The sequence below is a fragment of the Parambassis ranga genome, chromosome 2 (genome assembly GCF_900634625.1).
Source record: "Parambassis ranga chromosome 2, fParRan2.1, whole genome shotgun sequence".
In the NCBI taxonomy this organism is placed as follows: Eukaryota; Metazoa; Chordata; class Actinopteri; family Ambassidae; genus Parambassis; species Parambassis ranga.
Genome location: NC_041023.1, coordinates 38,677,628 through 38,699,721, shown reverse-complemented (window position 1 = coordinate 38,699,721; position 22,094 = coordinate 38,677,628). Strand labels below are relative to the sequence as shown.

The 22,094-nt window shown below is 42.7% G+C and overlaps 1 protein-coding gene across 9 annotated transcripts in view; it reads right to left on the bottom strand.

Moving 5' to 3' along the window:
- Positions 1-22,094, bottom strand: part of LOC114452641 (nck-associated protein 5-like) — an 84,475-nt gene that overhangs the window by 16,629 nt on the left and 45,752 nt on the right. For all 9 annotated transcript variants that reach the window (XM_028432096.1, XM_028432135.1, XM_028432144.1 and 6 more), the window contains 6 exons: positions 18,943-19,076; positions 9,199-9,289; positions 6,357-6,536; positions 4,316-4,384; positions 2,697-2,735; positions 2,463-2,582 (listed from right to left, as the gene is read on the bottom strand). In XM_028432096.1, coding sequence (XP_028287897.1) covers positions 2,463-2,582; positions 2,697-2,735; positions 4,316-4,384; positions 6,357-6,536; positions 9,199-9,289; positions 18,943-19,076 — 633 coding nt within the window. The remainder of the gene's footprint in view (positions 1-2,462; positions 2,583-2,696; positions 2,736-4,315; positions 4,385-6,356; positions 6,537-9,198; positions 9,290-18,942; positions 19,077-22,094) is intronic.

Here is a 22,094-nt window from a genome sequence, read left to right as displayed (position 1 = left end):
TAAGCTAAGGGTGCACATCTGGTGCAGTGATGATCAAAAGCATTACGGTTCCTTTATCAGAGGAACTCTAGATGCCCAGAGGAGGGAAACTCGGGAACGTTTAATTACTGATAAGCACGAGGTCCAGAGATAGATGGGAAACTCTACACTCATATGGGTGATTAAGTCTCACTCTGCCTAAGGCTCTAGGAGAGAAAAGAAATGAAAACGCTCCATTTTCTCTCATTTTCTATATTATTCCATATTTATATGATATTATAAATATATTTTTTTGTGGTGCAGCTGGGTAGCTTAGCTTAGAGTGTCACTCAGGAGGAAAGTTAAACTGAAAACCTAGCCCTTTTGTATGTTTAACCCATAAAATGGAGCCATTTTCTCTTAGTTAACAGTCCATGCTAAGCTATCTAGTTGTAGCTTTGATTTAACAGAAAAGGAGCACAAGAGTGGCATCAGTCTTCATCAAAAAAAAGCCAACAAATATTCCAAAATGTCCAATTTTAATTGATAAGAATCCCCTTTTGATGTGCATTTTGTTAGCTTCGTGCTAAGCTACGGTGTTTATTTATTTATTCTGCTAAGCAATGCGATTTGTTTTCATGAAAGACATGACAGCGGTGTAAAACTCCTCACCAAAGAGTTTCAAACTTTCATTAAAAAATAGGAGGAAAATAGGACAGTGTCTCCATGCTTTGTGCTAAGCTAAGCTACGCAGCTGCTGTTTTTAGCTTTACATTCACCAGGCAGATTCTGTATGAGGGTGGTACACTGAAATCTTTTGAAAAGAAGCATAAAAAAAAATTGTAAAGCAAGTTAGATAAATAGATGTCCCGTAGGAGTCCTTTGTGACGTGGATAAATTTAGCCGTTTTTAACAGCTCTCCCACACAAAGACATAATGGACGCAGCGAACATCCGGAGCAGTGTGATCACATTATGATTAATTCTCACACTGAATCACTCAGTTAATGGTGAAAATGATTAAATAAGGAGCAGACACAAAGGCAAACAATTTTCCAAACCTACACATCTATAACGCTATATTGCCAATTTCGTGATTGATTCGATTTTGACCTGTCTTACTCGCACACAGTATTATCTCAGCCTTCCATGAACCACCCCCCTATATATAATATACCAGCCTGATACAGCTCTATCACATTTCCAAGTGGCTTAATTCACATCTTGAGTTGCACTCTACTTCTTGTTGCTCACAGTGGTATCCATTAACATCCCTCTTCAAGCCTTATATACTGCAGCTTCACTCAGCAATGTTCCTTCTCTTCTCTCCTTAATGGCTATGACGTGGAGCTTTATCATGTTATTTTCTTTCTCTTATACTTTTATACTTCTCTGTTTTTTTTTTCACTTCTACCTCCGTGTCGTCATGGCACCCATGCCTCCCTGCTATCTCATCTCTCTCCATTTTCAGCCTCCTGTCCTTCCTTTTTTTATCTTCCTGTATTCTTTTCATCTCCATCTCTTGTCTCCTCATGTCTAGGTGGACCGACAGCACCTCTTGCTATTTTCCTATTGACGCCGAAGAAGCCCCACAGCGATTTGCACAATTATGTGAAATCCTATTTGCCAACCTGACCCTATTGCCCTGCATATTACCGTGGACAATAAATGAGTAAAGCACACAGCGGCAGGTCAGGCTGTCCCATAATTACACCTTAAAGATCAAGCTGGAATGCACACACAGACAATTTTCAGTAAATCTGTGTTTTCTGAGGGGCCAAAAAGATGAGCCGAGGCAATTTTCAGCCACTCCAGTTGAGAGAATGTGAGTTTGTGGAGAATATAAGCACGGTGCTGTCTGTCTGATTGTATCACACGAGACATTGGATAGTTCCAGGTTCAGAGCTTAGGTTTAAGGATGCAGCGTTGTCTCTGCAAACATCCCGGAGCTGCAGAAAGATATTGCATATTTTCCTTTAATAAGAAGGATAGTGGGGGACACCAGGAAGGACACAGTGTTTCCCAGAAATGTAGATCCAGAAAACTACCAAAATAACAAGATTAAAAGTATGCATAAGCAACCTTAGATTGAACTGCAAGATCTGTGCTTTAAGGTCTGCACACCCTTTATCTGTGCAGAAAAAAAGCAGCTTCTTTTGATAAAACTGATACAAAAAACAGGAATATTTTTCATTCTAAAACAACAATTTCTCTGCAGCTTCAGACCCCAGAGCAGGTTAATAAAAACCAAAACGAAAAACAACCTCGAATGCATGACAATGAGAGTGCAGTGAAAGGGAGGCAGAAGGAGCTGAGACGATGTCTTGGACTGCTGTTTTGCTTAGGGGGTATTCCAATATTGTGTTTACATAGTACAAGGTCTGTGTTCTATAAAATTCCCATCCAGGTAACATGTATCATGGAAAGCCTAGCACTGATGATAACTGATGTTAATGGGTCTACATATTAGATCCTTATAAAACATTTGAGAAGGGATGTGCATACCTGGAGGAGCAGGTCTGATGCGGGCTTGATCCTCTGCTGGAACAAAACACTCAGCGCCCGGTTCTGCTGCTCCAAGTCAAAAACCCTCGTCCGCAGCTTCAGACATTCCTCTCTCAGATCCTGATTGAGAAGAAGACACAGAAAGACCAGATCTATCAACATCTGACAGTGAGACATGCAAACTAACTACTTCAGGTAATTATGTAGTAGTTTCCATAGAAACAAGACACAAACCTTCTGCGTGAGAAGCGCCTGCACAACTTGATTGGCAACCTAAAACAGAAGAAAGAGCATCACTGAGTGCTATTTGGCTCCAATGATCTTGGCCTAATGTGACCCTTACAGGCCTCCGTAGACCGCCTTCACACTGCTAACGCTGCACTTCGCAGCAATGTTTGCACCTCCTCAGCCAATTTACACCTAGAATTATTATGGCTAAAGTGGTACAGTATAACATGGATTTGTCTCTGCATATTTCACTTGCTAATGGCAGTATTGACAGCGGCAGGCTGTTGTAGGAATAGAGGTGTGCCCGGCTTAAGTGCTGCTGGTCTCACAGGGGTTCACACCCACCCGTACTTCAGACCACAACACCGATGGAGAAGCAGCTCCGATTACTGCCCATTGATTGCTCATTAATACCGTGCGAAGCCACATCGGTTGTTTGGAGTGCGCTCGCTTTGGTGTATTGAGTGGAAACAGACGCGGGTAAATATAGTGAAATGAGCCCTGCTCCTGGAACCACAAGTGATCAAACAAGCCCAGGTTAATGATCTTTGACTTTGATTGCCAACACAGTATGATCTGGATAGGTAGGTAGCTGTTGATCATTGAAACTGCATTATTACCAAGCCTTGCTTCCAAAAAAAGACAACCACACAGGAAAACAGTGAAAATATAAACACAACAAAGCCGAGCTGAGCCATCTTAGTGAAGGCAGGGAAGCAGAAAGGAGAAAACCCCAACCCTCTCCATGGAGGACACAGCTCTGTATCACCCTTATTTCTTTATCACTCACTTTCGATCCTCCTCTTCCTGTCTCCCACCCTCTGGCAGATTTGCTCAGTCTGCTGAGCCTGTTGGTTCCAGGACAAATTGGGCAACTTGTCCCTACTGGACATGCTTCCCTGAAGCAGCACTCCCCTGCCTCTCTCTTTCCTTTCCCAGAATGATTCAGCAAGTAGGCACTGCTGAGAGCTGGGCTGGTTCATTCCTATCATGTGGCTCCCTAAACAGCACTTATGAAGCTCGCACAAATAACCAGAGGGCACACAAGTGCTATTGTTATGTAAATCATTGCTTCAGCAACACCAGTTCACATCAGGTTAAGGCTATTTAACGGCTCACATTTTAGAGTGCTGATTGCAGAAAACAACAAAAAGCTGAAGGATTTGTGCACAGACAGGCAGTGTTAGGGATTTTGGACTGCTTAAAGTCTCCATGAAATCCAATATGTCACCAATATGTCACCCAACAAAGACAGAAGGAAGCTGTCCTGCATGTATGCATGTAAACAGTGACTCATCCTGCACTTGTGGGTGTAAGTTACTCCTGCGTTACTTCTCAACAGCATAACTGTAGAGGAATTGAGGGTGGGGCCTGCATACTTTTTTTTTGGCAGAAATGTGCACAAAAAATACAGTTTTCTTTTTGCACTGTTTTTCTCAGCTACTCTGGTTGCTATGTGAATTTCTTGGCATTATGTTTAACCATTAAGCTTCACTTTATTAAAACTGTGCTAACCTCTAAGTACATTTATTTCTATTCTCTCAAAACAAATTCCATAAAAACTTATGGCACAATTGTTGAGTTAGTAAAACATATGACAGCTCACACACTGGCCGTGAACTCACCTCGTCCAGACAGCGCTCATACTGTTCCCTCTGGCTCTCATTCTCCAAAGCCAAGGCCGAGTTCGTCTCCTGCAAAGAAACACACTCTTTAGTTACATCTGATGCAACACCAGCACAACAGCAGCAGCAGAGGCAGAGGCAGCAATCAAGAGGAGCTGCGGCTAAGAGGAGGCTCCCCTAACAAAGGTCATATGTCAGCTTTGAACCAGGATGGCCAATAAAAAGAATTACCAAGTACAACAGAGAAAAAGGTCAAGGGGATGGAAGTTATGATGCTGAACTTTGGGGCGGCAGCTGGCCATTTGGAGTTTGGACCTAATAAGAATATCTCCTCCACTTGCCAAGCGATGAGGCGGCGCCCTATTGATCTCTGGGAGTTTCCAATTTGTCAGAGAAGCAGGCAGCATATTAGGAGCTGTCAGCCTGCTTGCTTCTCTCGCCCTCTGCCCTTTAGTAGAAACTACCAATCCCTTGATGAAAACATGGGAAACATAATTACAAACCCAAAACATTTCAATGGAGCCTTCGAGGAAGAAACACAGACTAATTAAAGCCTGGGACACGGCTGCAAACGTGATGACTGAGTAATTAAAAAGAGCTTGCGTGTCTTCAAATATGTGTTTGCCCTGATGATGTCATTTCTATTTTTAGGCAGAGGAAATCAATGCTAAACAATGATAACACAAAGTGTAAACTTTTTTAAACAATGCAGGTCTGTGGCTCTCTAAAACCAAAACAAGGAGCTAAAAGGCTAAACGGGGGATATGCAGGAACATATAGATTGATGCAGGTTTAAAGCTACAGTGCAGATGTTTGTCTCCCCCTTTTGGCCGTAACAGCAATTACACAAACACATCAACGCATGCCTGCAGGTGATCTATCTACTTATTGGTTGACATACTCACAGGTGAAATAAGAACACAGTACCAATACCAGTCAGCTTAATCTGCATCTTTTAAAGATTTGTACAGTAGCATGTTATCCGCTCTGGAGTTTTAATGTCCTCACTTCACCAGTAAGATGACCAGCAGGCATTTCTCCCAAAACCGTGGTGTATTCATTTAAGCCCCAGTTATAGACTGCAGTGCGTGCCTGCCAAGTTAATGAACAGTATCATTTGAGCTGGTGGAATAAGAGCCGGGCAGTGCTTATTTAGTGTCAGTGGAGTTTATGCACAGCGCGGGGCAGTGATGTATTGCCTCTGTTTTGTTCTTGCTGCTTTAGCCGGTGGTGCATCCATCACCAGCACGGCAGAATGGAATAAAATGGCAGATAAGTTTTGATAAAGCCATTAAAATGAAATGTTTAAGTAATGTGCTTCATCAGATGGATTGCCGGGACAGGTTAACCACACTTCCTGCCAGGCTGTGAAGATAACTTACTGCTGAAGAGTAACAGGCCAATTATCTGCCACTTTGCTGTAATTAGGGTCTATTTTCTATCAGGGATGTGCACTCTTTTCTTTCTATATTGGGTGTTAGTTCTTAAACCATGTGCAGTGCAGGCACACATTCGCTTTATTTTCTGCATAACAAGAAGAAGAAGAAGCCACGTGGAGCCACTTAAGAATTAATCAGTATGACTTGAGGCCTAATTTAATTACGTCTGAGTCCCTTAATTGCTGAAGAGATCTGAGAGGATGAGTGTCCAGTGGCTTCAAAGAAAAAAAAAAACAACAACAACAAAAAAACAATCAGCACAGATCACTGTGACTAGGCTCCTGCTTCAGATGTTACTTGGGGCTTGTGGCGGCTCAAATCCCAGAGCGCAGAGGAAAACAAACCGAAAGCTGGAGTGCAGCCTGAGGCCCCAGTGGCGACTCTCACAGGATGACTTTGCTCTCCAAACGAAGAAGACTGCAGAATTTGATGAGCTGTCATGCTTTCAGACACAACTGAGCAAGGACTCTGACAACTGGCAGACAGGCTGGCCACAAAGGAAAGCCAGGGGTGGCTGGAAGTGTGAACGAAGTATAAAGAGGAGAGAACAAAGGTAGGCAGGAAACTAATTCAAAAGATAGAGAGAGTGGTGAAGTAGTTACCTCCAGGGTCTTGAGGCGCTCCAGAAGGAGCTTGGTTTTGTCTTTGTCCTCTTCTGCTTGGCTGGCATCGTGTTCGGGATTCAGCGGCAGCCCAGAGTCCGTCTCTGCTTGAGTCGTCGGCAGGGAGCCGTTCTTTTCGGGGCCATCGTGCTGCTTCTGCACTCCCTCTAAGAGTTTATCCTGATGCACAGACAACGACAACAGGTTAGAGGAATATGAAGGAGGAATTTGGCAAGCCAAAAAAAGCAGCAGATGGGAAGAAAGCTTTCAAAATAAGAGGTAGGACAAATGTTTCAGGGCAAGATGAGAAGCAGGGTAAGGAGCCGTGAAAGGCACAAATCAGAGAGAGAAAAGGGGAGAGGATCAGATGGGCAGATGGGACAACGGGGGAGGCAGCTTTGACAACGGAGCTCCAAAACATCCCCTAATCCCTAATCATGTTTCACTTGTTTTCCAAAGAGTGGCAGTGACCTTGAGGGCTCTCTTGTCTGTATTAGGGGGATCCTACACTCCCCTCTCCACGTTTTTCATCTTTCTCTCCGCCTTTGACGGCCTCTCTCAGTCTCTTCGCCAGCTATCTTCCTCTCTGTCTTTGCCTTCCTGACATCTGTGATAATTAACTACTGGTAATAATCAGCTACTAATTAGGCACTGCCTGTTTGGCACCAAAGTGCAAAAAAGAAAACACAATGGGCTCTCTGTCACAGTCGCAAGATTATTTATGATTTTCAAGGAGTCTCTGGAGTCTGACTGACAGAACATCTATTCATAAAAACATATTTTGGTTGCAAGTTTGAAGGCATTTCAAACAAATGAATCAAACAAATTACTAACAGCAGTCAGTCATAAGTAATAGTTGTTTAAAGCAATAAGTTGCATGACCCAACTTTTTCTTCTCTTTTTGTCATTTTAGAGAGTTTTTACAAAACAAATTCTGGATTATGCAATATTATTTTATTATTTATTTTATGACAGTATAAGACCTAACATGACCTAACATTTATAGATTCATGTTCTCCACATGAATCTACAAATTAGACCTTAGACTGTCACCTATTTTTTAACACACTTATTCAAATGACCACAAGGGGGCGCAAAGCTACATACAAAGACTGTAAATAAAGATGGGTACATTTTTAGTTTTTGTCTAAAAAGCGGTTCTAAAACTTGTCACCATCTTGGAAGTATCTCCATACATGGGTAATTTGACATTTTAACATGGAGGCCTAAGGGGGATTGACTTGCTTTTGGAGCCACTCTCTAGTGGCCATTTGAGGAACTGCATGTTTAGGTATAAATGTACGTCACATCTACAGAGTTGGTCTGATTTTGACACGAAGCAGCTTTTCTTCCATTGGCACAGATGATATATCACTATGCACATGCATTCAATTTTTCATCCCCCGCTGCGCAGAAAACTGTCAAACCTGCAGATACCTATGGTTAATGTGCTGCGCAAAATTGAGGTGAGCAGTTCTGATGGATGGCCGCAACGCTGATTTTACACATATCCAAATGCAGCACAGAACCAGCTCTGCTACTCTTGTCTTAATAGGAATTGGAAATAATGTCCTTCAGAGCGCTTTGTTTTCGGGCTTGATTCAATCTCGACATATATTAGGTTCTCAATCTTGTTTGATTCCATCAGACAATTGCGTTGGAGGCAACGCTTTATTATAGTCACGGTTTTAAGTTTGCTTTTGTTTGCCTGAGGTTTGCTTTGAGAGACTGCTCATCAGACAGCGTTAAAGGGCTCTCGGTAATAATCTCCACAGAGAGAGTCTGGAGTGGGAGAGGGGAGGGAACCTTGTCCCTCATGTTGCCCTTTCAAGTTATTGAGTTTGTCTGCTGAATACACAGAATACAGCTGCAGCAGGAGCACATCACCGCATAGGAATGGATGGTTTCCAGTTATACAGCAACTGGGAATAGTCCAGCCGGAAATCTGTTACTGTTACATGTTAATTAAACAAATCCTAGCATGCTAATAAGCCCTAAACACGCAGTCCACCACAGGCTGATGAAACAAATCTACACTGACCTTATACAATATTAACACACTTTGAAATGACCAATACATCACCTGAAATATTCATATGAATGCATCCACTAATCACTTTCCTCATCAGTATCCTTTGTGGTGAGGGATTATGTTGTTCACACAGAGAACGTTATTTGCATATTAACAAATTGTATCCATTTGATATATATTTCATAAGACGGGGCTGTCTGCTCCTATTTCCCTGATAAAGCTTTTGCACCACAGGACATCACTCCATTGTCATGTCTGCTATTAAACCACTTCCTCTGGCATACTGAAACGGTATAGCAACTGACATTTCATTTTTAAAGTTTAGTCACTTTGATTTGCCAGATATTTCTGTCTTTTATTTACAGTGATATATGCATGTAGCCATTGGCAAAGACTCTTTTTATTGCATGTTTCACGAACTAGTGATGGCCTTTTCTTGCGCTCCCTGGAGGCATTTCGCTCTCATTTCACCTGCTGGATGTTACACTGCTGTAATATCCATATAAGAAATATTTCAAGAGACTGAATTGAAGCTGCAGTTGGTGCACTCAAATAACATCTCACTGATGAGAGACAGGCTGCAAAGCCTTTCAGTGTGTAAACCTGTTGTGTGACCTAGCACACACACAAAATATGTGGCACTACTACTTTTTGCTTCTCTGCTCAATCCCAGGGTCAGCGATGAACGCTTTAACCTCGGCTCAGCCTTGCTTCATTCAAACGCTGTGGAACTCTCAGCAGAGGAGTCAAATAAGACTTCCTGGAGAATGAGGCATGGCAGTAAACACCGATTTTTGGATAGTGGGTTACCTTGTAGGCCTTCATGATGTCCACTGTGTCCACAGCAGTGTGCTCCAGGACGCCCTGATTCTGCAGCAGTGACCGCACCGTCTCTTCCATCCTGCAAAAAAGATGATCACATTAAGATAATTCATTTAAAGATCAAATATAAAGATAGATATTATTTTTTGGGGCAGTACTGCTTTGTTAAAACAGAGGAAAGAGGCACAAAAAGGAGGTACACATTTCGAGTCAGATTAACTCAAATAAGGCAATACACATAATATGATTCTGTATTTTTCTACCACAGAGGTCAGAATGCACGGACAGGGCAACAAAACATAATATAATGTATAAGTATATGTATAGTATAATCATGTGTCTTGAACTGCAGAGCAGCCTGAGAAAGTGCCTGATGATTACATTCAGTTTAAAAGTCTGAAATGATGCGATGCCAGACCCATCGGTAGCTTCAAAGTGGTGAGCGGCCTCAGAGGTCGCACTGAAAACATCTGAAATGCAATCTGTTTTCAAGCTCTATAAGTTGTTTGTTGTTTGAAATGGATGATTGCATCCTTCAATTGAGATTTTTTTTATACTTTCCATAAGCATACCCACACAAACACACACACAAATGCCCCCACTGTGAAAATGAATAGAATAGAATGGGACTGAATCATTGCCAGCAACACAAGATGGATGAGTGGTAATTTTTCTGGACTGAATCCCAACTTCTGCTCTGACTATGCGGCGGACCCTTTGTCCAAATGACTACATTGAGTACAAAATGTGCAAACATAGTATTTACTGACTTATTGTGTGAAATTGTGTGGGTATGCCTGCATATGTGCCTGCCGGTGGTTTCAATTAAGTGGAATCACAGCAAGCGAGTAACCTTGACCTTCTAGGCCTGGTCTGCTCAAAACAATCTTCTATTTGGTGCTGCTAACATTGCAAGCTGCATGCAGATCAGGTGCAGGTGGAAAAAGTCTCTGTATACAAGCCACATGCCATCTTTATCCCTCGAGCTGTGTGACCCTATATGTAGTCTGTTAAAAAAAAGGCTAGCACAGCACCAGATAAGCTGTGTAAGATAATGACAGGCCCAGCTGGGATCATGTAATCATGAGATAAAACTGATATTCAGGAGCACCGGCATATTGAGAGGGACAGGTTGTAGCACCATATAGATGTAAGATGGGCTTGGACACTGTCAGATTGGAGTCATCTGAATTTCATGACTTCTTCTTTTTTTGTTGAGGAAAAAAATGTAAATTCTCTTGGCACTGTAATTTGCATGCGGAATATGAATCATGCATCATGAAGTTTGCTTAGATACATTTGCAAAATAGCTCCACTTGGATGTATAATTAGTACATGCCCACACGTGCAGGATGACTCAACAACTTATTTTTTGCTCGGAAAATATACATTTGTGACTTGTTATTGTAGGGACACACATACTGCAAAAACCTCAGCAAGTATCATACAATCTCCTTTCCAAGCATCTATATTTGTTGGTTTAATAAAGAAATATATTGCTTATATTTTATATCTGTTTTCATTTCCTGGTTGTTTTCCAGTGATCGTCCCCATTTGCTGTGTTGCAGTGGGGTAAAATGAGCACAGGCAGGTCGGGCAAAGGGAGGACGGTGCTAGGCGCACCATCTGTCCAGGCTGAGCAATAAAGCCGGCTGTAATCGGGCTGCTAGCTGCTGACTGAACAGTCAAAGAGCAAGGCAGGCAGGCAGGCAGACAGGGTTGGTGGCAGACTGCTCCAGTTCCTGCTTTAAATTCTGGCCTTAATCAGCACAACCTATAGAGCAAAGAGGACGCACCGTAGACGCCGACATGCGCTCATGGAAAGGCATGAGGGTGTAGGGTGACCATGAACACACATGTCCCTGTGTGTATTATCATCACACTGGAGCTAAGTATCCATACAAAAGATAAATGCCTGGCAGTTTGTCAAACGGACGTTCTTAAAAACAATTCTGTCCAGTATTTCATGATTTATTTCTCCGAAAAGTTGGATCAGCTGCCAACAGGAGTAATGTGGAATATCATTAAGCCGAGCCAACAGATGGAGTCAGAATTATTCTAATGCAGGAAAACACGAAATGATCCAGGGAAGCGATGAATGTGAAATGATTTGTTTTTGTTGCGGGCGTGCACACAGGCACACAAACTCCCCAGCGTGCAATGACCCGGCTGACCTCCACATTACTAAGTGGCAGGATGGTAAGAAACACTTTGATGCCTCAGACTGCCTGCTTCCTCATGTTGTGGCAGGAGGAGGGAAGGAGGGAGGGAAGTGTCTGGATGGAGTGCTCCTGTTTTAAAGGGGTCCGTTTGTGGCATTCCCGCACACCTGAAAGGGTCCCTTTGTGCTTCGAAGAAAAAAAAAAAGAAAGTGCTTTTCCATCGTGCTTCAAAGTGACCTGTCACTGAAGGCAAGAGATGTGTGGCATCTCACCAGGCAGAGTTTGGTCCTTTTGATGGCAGAAAGACTTTCAGTTTATTTCTAGCCATCATGGAATTTTAAGAAAAAAAAACACCTCCAAACGGTATGTGCACGCGATTATTTTCTTCAGATTTTTCTCATAATTTAACAGAATATTTGGTGTGCTTAAAAAAAGCTCCATAACATACTGCTGTAAGTACACAAGAGGACAAACTTCCATAAAATAAACAGTGTCATTTGTCATTACCATAAATCTACCTGTTTACATTTGAGAGCAAAATGCTTATGATGGATGGAATATACCTCTTGGATGACAGTGCATTACTTTATATAAAACCCATAGTCTTGCTCAGTGTGATTTATCTCAAAGTGCTTGCCAACACCCTCTTAAATGCATCATTCAAGGAAGGACGAGTGTGTGTGTGTCTGAAGAAGGGCCATGCGAAGGCGAAAGCCAATTCTGACTCTTCTGACCCTCGTGCCACACGAGCTGAATTTCAAACGTTCGTCAGCAGTCCGGGAAATACAATTAGGAGGTCCAATCAATTTCCAGCCTGAGGTCTGACAATCTTCATGCACCCACACACACATACACAAGCTTTTTGGAGGTGAACAAAGCGATGCATCATCAGAACACGGTGGGGCAATTAGAGGTGAAGCACAACAAATGCGTGAAAACTTTCCTCTTTAACATTTAGCTGTCAGAAGTCACACTGACTTCAAACGAATGTTTTATTCAGAGCTATTTCTATTCATCGAAACCTGCACCCTTCAATGACAAATTCCTTCAGAGACGTGAACATGATCAAAGGGCTGTCAAAGACTGACGCTTCCAGACTTACCCCATCTTGAGTTTTTCTCTGTTTTTACCTCCATTTTTTCTGAAAAGATCCAGAAAGAGTGTGCAGACATCCCTGAGCTCCATGTGAAGAGACATCCGACTGCAGCGATGTACACACTATAAAGTGACCCAGACGCTATCACTGAAATGTGGGTCTCTAGGCTAAATTAGGCCATGCAGTCATCATATAAGCCTGAGTGCTTTTCGCTCAATCGACAAGCAGCATGGTGAGACCAGTGGCCGGGTTACAAAGTCAGCCTGACAGCAGCAGATCTCTTGTTCTCATTTTCTACTTGCCGTGTCTCCTACGTGTCATTATCCCACACTGACAGTGATCTGGCAGGCAAAGACTTTCCCATATGTCCCATGTTTAAGCCCTCTCCAAAGGAAAAGGCCCCCGCTGGGAGGCAAGCAGGCTGGTAGTCTCGGATCAGACGGGAATCAGGGTTGGACTTGCAAGGACAACTAAGGCCAGGGATCCCCCTACGGTTTTGTTTGTGTGGATAAGAGGCTTTGGTAAAAATCAACACTTTCCGTGCAAGAAATGTGAACACAGAGGCTGCATGCCAGGACGATCAGAGATCTCTGCACGTCATCTCAGATTCCAGATCGGCTTGTTAATTTTTAGTCATGGTCCCCCTGCCAATGCATGTTTCGCATCTCTGGATCAAGCAGGAGTCCCTGGTTTCCCCCTCCTCCTGTGCCACGGTTGGATATTCTGGATATTCATGCTGCCAGCATTCCTTGGCAGCTTATTAGCTACACTAAATTTAAATATAAGAGACACAAAGCATACTGTAATGTGAGTTTTCACACATGAAGAAGCTTCAACGCTTCTGTCTGATTCTGGTGACACTCTCACTTTATCAGAGCCTGTCAGAGGCTCAGGTTGACCCTCTAAGCAGATTTCACACAATTTGAGTATCCTGGTGAAATGACAGGGAGAACAATCACCTGGTTGTGCAGCTGGATCGAGGGCCCTCGTGTGACTGCTACATCAACGGCTACAATCGCCTTACCTAACCCCGACAAGCTCCCGTAAAACTGTCTGTTTTAACACAGAAATATTCCATTCTTTTCTTTAGACTTCTTTCCAGCAAATCACTTATGTACGCCCACCGGGTGATTGCCTAGCTTAACCCAGCGCTAAGCCACTCTTATCCTCTTAGCGCTGTTTTGCAGAAAACATGCAAGGAGACCCTTTCTTAGACGTGACCTAAATGAAGGAGATAAACAAGACGCATGGAACTAAAGGAATTTTGGTGAAAGGTTTAGAAGGACAGTTCAGAGCTGTAAAAGTCATGCACATCAGTCATGCAAGTTACAGCGGAGTACCATTACAAAGAGGCCTTGCCCTTGTGACCAAGGAACTTTAACCTTGCCAACAAGACACACATGCAAGAGATAAAGAGATCAAGAGGGCGAAGTATTTAGTACACCCTGACAGTCGTATTTTATCCCAATATTTGTCCATCAACTGCTGTACCAAAAAACAGCCTGAGTGCAATTGAACACTAAAGAGTGTAAATGAAAAGGGGCATATGGAGGCGAACAGATTTAAACTCCCCCTTCATCCCTCTAGCAGTTTCACTACATTTGGAAGGATTTAGAGTGCAAATTCGTGGTGGCTGTCCCACATGTTCACCTCTGGCCACAGGAAGCAGTTAGCGAGCCACTGGTGTTTCCATCATGCATCCCGCTGTGAGGTAGAGATACAGACATCACAGTGGGAAGCCTTAGTCAGGGTGACAGTTAGTTACAACAGGAGCCTCGTTGTCTCCTAAGCAGGGCCATTAGGGAATAAAGGGGAGTCAAAGTGTGGCAACTATATTCATGGGTCAATAATGTAGAAAATTGTGCATAATGATTACTTTCTAGAGTGCATTGCAGTCACAGATGACCATTGGTGTTGCTATTAAATTTAATCTAAAATCATTTGTATGCTGCAGCATCCTTCATTGTACTCCATATTGACAAGTGGGCCCTTTAAGGAAGTGCGTGATACATGGAGTGTAACAGCAGCCAGTCTGTGCAGTATATGTGTCAACCAGCGCAGCTGCCAGACGACCAAATCTATACTGCAACCATGAACTCACTTTGCATTCCATGCTGTTTGGCTTTAGGCAACAATCTGCAAACACCAGCTTCACAAGCCAGAGAAACCCGGCGTGCTTCCGTGATGCGAGGATGGATGCCCTACTTCCACACAAGGCTTGTAATCTGACCTCTTTCAGCAGTCTATAAACATCATAACCAGCATGTTTAATCCAAGGCGGATGTCAGTGGGGCACATACAAGTGTTGTCTGACACAATTACAAGCAAGTTAAAGGTCGCACAGACCCAGCATGGTGCTTAGTGAGTAAGTGTTCGCTTCAAAGACTAAAGAGGGAGATTGATACCAAACGGCTCTTATGGGATGGTAATTTAGTGCAACTGATAGAGCAGAATAACCCAAATTAAGTTCAATCAGACTTAATTCCCTGAAGTTAAAGAGAGGGTTGAAATAGACCAATAAATCCTTTAAATATGAGGTGCTCCTAAAATAGTCCAGACACCTATTATCTATTTAACAGTCCTTGTCCCCATTGGGCAAGAGTGAGGAAGTAACATCAAAAGACTGACCTCCCCCCTTCATCCCGTTAATGACCCCAGATGTGTCGCCTTGAAACAGGGGCCTGATTCATCGGGCCAAACCCTGCAGCCGCCAAGGCGTGCAGGGGGCCCCACTATTCCGAATGCACCAAATTAAAACACTTGGGCCAGGCATGGCTGGATGCTTAGATGATTAGAAGAGAGGGCATTGATCTGTGAGTGCATTAGACTGGTCCAGCTGTGCAGTCCAGAGCGATGAGACTCTGAAACTTTACTCTGCGGGCCGTGGGGGGGTCTCAACCTGAGCGTGACTGTCCAAACAACATGCACCTACTTGAAAAGCCATTCCTGCATGTTTACATCACACACATGCTCTCACAAACTGCAGTAAGAATATGCCGCTGAGCTGTAAATCTGCAAGCACCCGTCATCGTCTGCTGCTGTTGTTAGTCTAGCCATAAGTCTCCCATATCCTGCCATGAAGAGAGCCCTTCAAGACGCCAATAATTCAAAGTCAAGTGGACCAGGTCGGGGCTGTGAACGCCCCGGTTTTGCCGATGAGCTGTGCATGTGTTCTGGGTGACAATGACTCTAAAGCAGCAGCAGAGCACAAATAAAGTCAAAAGGAATTTATTTCCAAAGTGCAATTGAATGCTGCACAGATAACAGAACACAGGAGGTGGATAAAACCAAGAATAAGGAGGCTCTGTCAACATATCAGTGTGTGTTGAGAGCAGCAGCCCAACAAAGGGTCTAATCTCCACAACAAGCAGAGGAATGTCTACAATAAAGTCTAAGAGGATCAGCAAGGCAAGCTACACAAAGAGAAAAAGTTGCTGCTGTTCATGAATAAAATCGAATTACCTGAACATTGCTTCCTTCATCTTCAGGGTAGGTAGTAACGTGGGGCCCCCATTGGCCCCCATTTAAAAGAATGTGGAAAAGTGTCCTTGCAAAGTAGACATCCAGGTAGATTCATTGATTTATTTCATGTTCACAGGGCTCCTGGTCCCATCTTTACTCTCTCCATCCCCTCCTGGCTCTTAAACCATATGGAGTTTGCGGGACGTCTAGGGTGGGCTGAGGAGGGAGTCTCCCACTAATCCGCTGGAGTTTAATGACAGCAGGCCTTGGTAGTGGTGGGGTAGAAGGAGGAGGAGGGTAGGGGGAAGTTGACCAAGTCAGGAGGGGCTAAAGCATGTGACCCACACCCTGGGGGAGGGTGTGTAGGCATGTGGACTGATGTATTTGTGGGTGAAAGTCGAAAATTCAAGCAAGTTGTTACACTTCTGGGTTTCCAGATTACGGAGCTTATGTGGCTGCAGGGGTGACCATCTTCATTAAACAGACTCTAATTTTGCATTTATAGCATTTTTTCTAATAACTTTCATCACCTAATTAATCCCTGATTCAAAGCAAAGCCTCAATTAATTAGCAATACGCAAATCAATTGTTGCCTGAGGTCAAACAGATCCCAGTCTATTTAAAAGATTGGATGTCCACTTAACATGATTTGCAGGCGTTATCTCAAAAGACACATTGATGAAGTGGAGTTTCTATTCCCCTAATGCACAACAAATAACACACTTAAATCAATGAAGAGATATGGATGAAGCTGACATGCTGCTGGTTTACACCCATGTGTGTGTGTGGGTGGTGTGTATCCATAAGCCAATAACTGAAACAGCAGCGCAAGCAGCAAGTGGGGCAAAGGTTCAGGGGAAGATGCCTGTCAGTAGCCTAGTGACCAAATTTTTTTTTTCTTCTTCTCTGGCTTGTAAGTCGCTAATTAAAGTGACCACACTGATGTCCCATCTGCCACCCGAGTGCAGCAGCACAGATTACAGGCTGCACATGTTAATCCAATGAATGGCCAGGTACCAGTAAACACACACGTGTTACTCATTCACATTCAGATAAGCATCACTTAAACAAAGATTAAGGCTTTGACAGTGAGACGGAAATCCTGTTAGTTTGTTTGTGTGGAGGTGGACTGGAGAAGAAAAGCAGCTGAACGCCGCAGAGTCATGGAAATGACTGCAATACAGCGTGATGATAATGAGCAACACCACTGGAATGACAACAGCTGGCAAAGTTGTTGCTTCGATAAGCTTTTTTTTAAGGACATAATGGAATCTTTGTCTGAGTTGCAGCACCAATGAGAACCATCCATCTGGGCAACCTCTGCCATGGCGACAAATTCATCTGTCTCCATGGGGACCTGTGAAGGACCCAATCAGGGATAAGCTTTATATATTTCCCTCCTAATAGAATTGCTGTCCCCCTATCTACTAATTCACTCCTCCATCCTCTCTGCTCTGTATCCGCTCAAATATTACCACGTTTTCCTTGGCATCCTGTGAGGGAAACACAGTCTACACACAGGTCAGACGGTGAGACACTTCAGGAAAAAACCCAAATTGAAGACGTAGACAGGTGCAGCCGACTGTGTTGGAAATATAAAATCTGTTCAGACAGGTTTACGCGGGATTCCATGATGATTTATATACCTGAGACTGAGCAGAAAGTCGTGCTATCCCAGCTGGAAACTGCCTGTAAAGTATCATTTTATATGACATTCATGGTATGGCCTGCTACTGATGTAAGAAACATAGTAAAATTAAGGGAAAATGTCATTGCCCTGCCCAAAAATAGTGCCACTTAAGGGCTTTTAACCCCCGCAGCTCTCAAGTGTAAACTCCATGAAGTGAGAGGAGGCATCAATGGAACATTTTAAATACGTGATAAATCTTTGCAATGGCTTTTAAATATTTTATTCCTCCCCTGGCGGCGACTCTGCCCTCATCTGCACTATAACACTGGGACCATTAAAATGTACAGGATTTTCTCCACCAACTTAATGAGAAGATAAGCAGTCAATGTGAAATCCTCTGGACTTTTTTTTTTAAAATAAGTAAAGTACTGAATGTCTATCGCCTAATTATGGCATCAGGGTCTGATTCGTGGTCACACTTCAGGAGCTGCACAGCACAGGAAATGGAGGTCAGTGAAGTTATGACAAGAGCTTTGTTTAAGAGCCTTTGTAAGTTCCTCTTTTTCAAACTTATGTATCAGACTGTTTTTTTTTCATGGTGGTGACAAGGTCAAGTGACGGGGAGAAATTTTTTACGTGTGAAATGAACAAAAAGAAAAAAGCTGGGAGCAAGGTATAATTTTCTTCTCTTTTTGATTGGACTGGGGACAAATCTCTGACCAATCATATTGGAGCAGGCTGGATTAGTTGCATCAAAGATAGTGTTAGGTGACACGTTGTGCTAGGACATCAGCGTAAGATCAGTAAAGCAAAATGTCAGTCAGTATCATTAAAAAGATAAAACTAAGTGTAGCATGCTGCAGGTAGCATTCTGCTTTGTAGGGAAGATATATGCAGATTAAAAATTAGCATGTTGATTTTTGTTGTTGCTGTAAGTAAATATAGACATATTCTATGCTTTACATTTACAGCACTTCTCCTATTGGAAACAAAAGACTTGTAGCTCCACCTATATAACTTTGTTACTGACTCAGCTACCTTCAGCATAAAATGAAATTCTTAAGACATCTATATGAATGCTGTGCATCCTTTTACTTTGCACACACTGACATTGACAAAGGCTGCTCTTATAGATTCCTGGTGAAGAATAAAAAGAAGATGAAACATGTTTCTAGGCAACAATCATAGTTTTGTGAGGCAAGAAGAAGAAGAAGGCAAAGGCAAGTGCCACTTAAGGTAAATAGCAAAGTTTAGGTGTATGAAACTCTCTGCCTATGCTCGACTCGTTTAAAGCTTATTTGTTCGGAAAAGAGTTGCTCAATGTGATGCATTCAATCATACCCGACTGTAAGTGTGTGTGGACTTAAGAGGCCTCTTTTTACCTGGAGAATTGCTGTTGCAGTGATACCATCTGCGCCCGTCCCAGCTCTGACTCCTCCGTCACTTCCCGGAGACGCTTCTCACTCTCCAGTCGCAGACGTCGCTCTTCCTCTAGCTCGTGGATCAGCTTTTCTCGCTGCGGATATGAGGAAATTGAAGAAACATCCTGATCACTAATCGTCCATGTTTTATTTGTCTGACAATTTTTTTTTAAAGAAAATAAGAGATGACATCTAGGTTCCACTGCATTCTGTTTGTTGTTATTTTAAATGAGCTCATAATGAACCTCCCCTCTAGTTCACAGTAAATGTCAAACAATATCTCCAAGTATGACTCCTCTTTTTCTCGTCTCATTTCTGTCAGAATATACCCACCAAATGAAACTATGAATATCACACTCTTGTTGCTGTGCTGCTTTATTTTTAATGTTGTTGCTTGCTAGTGTTGTTGTTTTTAAGACCTTGCTTAACCTTTTTCCACATGAAATGCATCAATATCATGGAGATTTCTACATCACAATCACCATTGTGTGAACCTTTCTTGCCTCAAACCCAAACTTCAAACACAACAGCCCGACACTGGCACTCTCCCACCCCCTTGAGGAGTTTTGACTACCAGCAGGGCTGACGATTTTAGCTGACAGAGTACATGAGCGAGGATCGTTCTCTTAGTGTGGACAAAAGAAATAGCCTGGCATCTGCTGCCACTGACAGTTTTTGAAGCAACTGGCTCAGTTTGTGTAGCTAAAGTGATCAGTCAAGATGTTGTCAGGAAGACGATAATGTAGGAGAGAAGGCCCCTGTTTCCTGGGATGCAATGAAAGTCCTACACCAGGTTAGGGGTTGCACTGTTACACTGACGACTCTGCCCTATTCTAACACAGCCATGGACTCCTTTTAGAGGTTCGAGGCTTCTTTAAAGAAAGAAGAAGATTTAAAAGAGCATAAAAAGGAAGGTTTTCTTATCAGTTTAGTCACTTCAGTTCATCTGCTGCCTTAACTGTCGTTCGACAGACTGCATTATGAGGACATCTAGTGGTGTGAGGCATTACTGAATGTGTTCAGGTACAAAGAGACTCTTAAATATAAGGTTTGCTGTGCCATAAAAGCAAAACTGCATAGAAAAAATAATGTTAAAAAAAACTCAAAAGCCGGCCGTTTTTACTCTGTCTAAGACTAAAAAACAACCATATTTCAGTGTCTGTCATAAAAGCAGACTATTAAACCCAAGTCAACATTAAAACCAGTTCTGGTCTTCACTGGGACCATAAATTCATGGCTCCTATGCGGAGCAGCTCTTTACACACTGGGGGTGCCTCCCTCTTGTTGGGAGTAATGGAGGCTGTAAATCCACTCACATACAGAAGTATAAAGCAGAGCATCTCCCTGCCAAAACCCGGGTCTGTATATCTGGATGGAAACCATGGCTTTCTGGCTTCTCTTTCTTTATGCACATTGCTAATATTTACTACATTGCAACGTAAAAAAGCCCCAGCTGAATTTCACCTCAATGCAAACAAGCACAAAGGCCTTTTATAAGTGGAGGCTATTGTTCTACAACTTGGCCTGGATTTCCCCAAAAGGCACAGTAGCGGTAGTCCTGATTTTTCTCTCCCCACAGGCACAAAACCACCAGCCGCTATACGTGTCTATGCTGACAGAGGCGTGCCAAGAGCCTCAATAACAACACAGGATTTATAGCTGGTGCTGCAGTAAAAAGGCCTCGATTGCTTTTGTTCAATATATAATTTCAGTGGTTTAACAAGACCTGAGGTCATTAAATCAAACATTACCATATCTTTACGTGGCCAGAAATCCCTACCAATACATTACAGTTTTCTTGGGTGAATTGTTTATTGTCTGCAGCATTTTTTTCCTCCTTTAATTGAAAGCATATTTTTTATTAAGATGCAGCTACAAAGATGCCTGCTTTAGAAAAGCAATACACGTGAGGAGGATATATCAGAGGAGATAATCCTCTCTTCCTAAAGCGTACTGCCATCTTTGTCCAGCGGATGGCACCATATTCCTGCAAGTTTCTAGTAAAGCACAAACAATACAATGGTTAGAGTGATAGAGAGAGAGAGAAAGAGAGAGAGAGAGAGGAAAAAAGCAATGTCAAATGGAATAGGCCAAGTAATCTATAAAATGGCCCAGACAGGGTTTTATACCGGCCTACTGAGCCATATATCTGAAACAAGCCCAGATTGGGTGTTTCAGGATTTAATTTGACCTCTGCCACAGTCAAGGCTGTTTTCATTTCCTGCATGATAAAACATGTATCCATCCATATATGACCGAATTTATCACCACCAACATGAATTAGATTGAAGCCTATTGATTTTAGTACAATAAATGTAAAAAATCTGAAAGAGAATACATTTCTACTGTATATGAAATGTTATTATCTGCAGACTGAAGCTTGCCTCAGTAATTGGACAGCATTAGATAGTAATGGTATTCATCCAGGCTGAATTACTAGAAGACTCGAACCCCCCTGATACCTTCTAAGATCCACCAAGGACTCTAAATTAATTAGAGTCTCCCTGCCTTGTCTTGTTGTGCCTGCAATGCTCCATGTCTCCTATAAAAGCTACACTGCAATGTTATCAGGCTAAGTGTAGGATGTCCATCTGTAACTGTATATAGAATTTAGGGGTACAGTTTGGGGGACTCAATAATCTCTTCATTACACAGATGCCCCCCTACTCCCCCTTCTCGGTTGGAGCTCTTTGCCTAATCAAAGGGCCGGGAGCGGATCTGTGGCTCGCTGCTAAAGCAAACATCAGGGACACAATGCACAGCGCAGGTTCTTCATTCATAAATAAAACATGCCACACGGCTATGTGTGTGTTTTTATGTGGGTCCGTGTGATCGTCAGCACAAATGAAAGTGTAACATGAGGAGGATTTAGCCTCCTGGCTGGCACACATGATGTATCTGAAATGCCAGGTCACTACAATCAACATTTACATTAGAAAATAAATGCATTTAAATGAAATGTCACTCAAAGAAGCTCCATGTATACATAATTAAAAAAAAGAAAATACACAGTAACATATGCTTTCTGTGATGACTTGTTATAGAACTGTGTAATATTTTCTAAGGATTCAGTGTGCTGTGTCCCCCAGGGCTCCATCAATTCTATTATCATG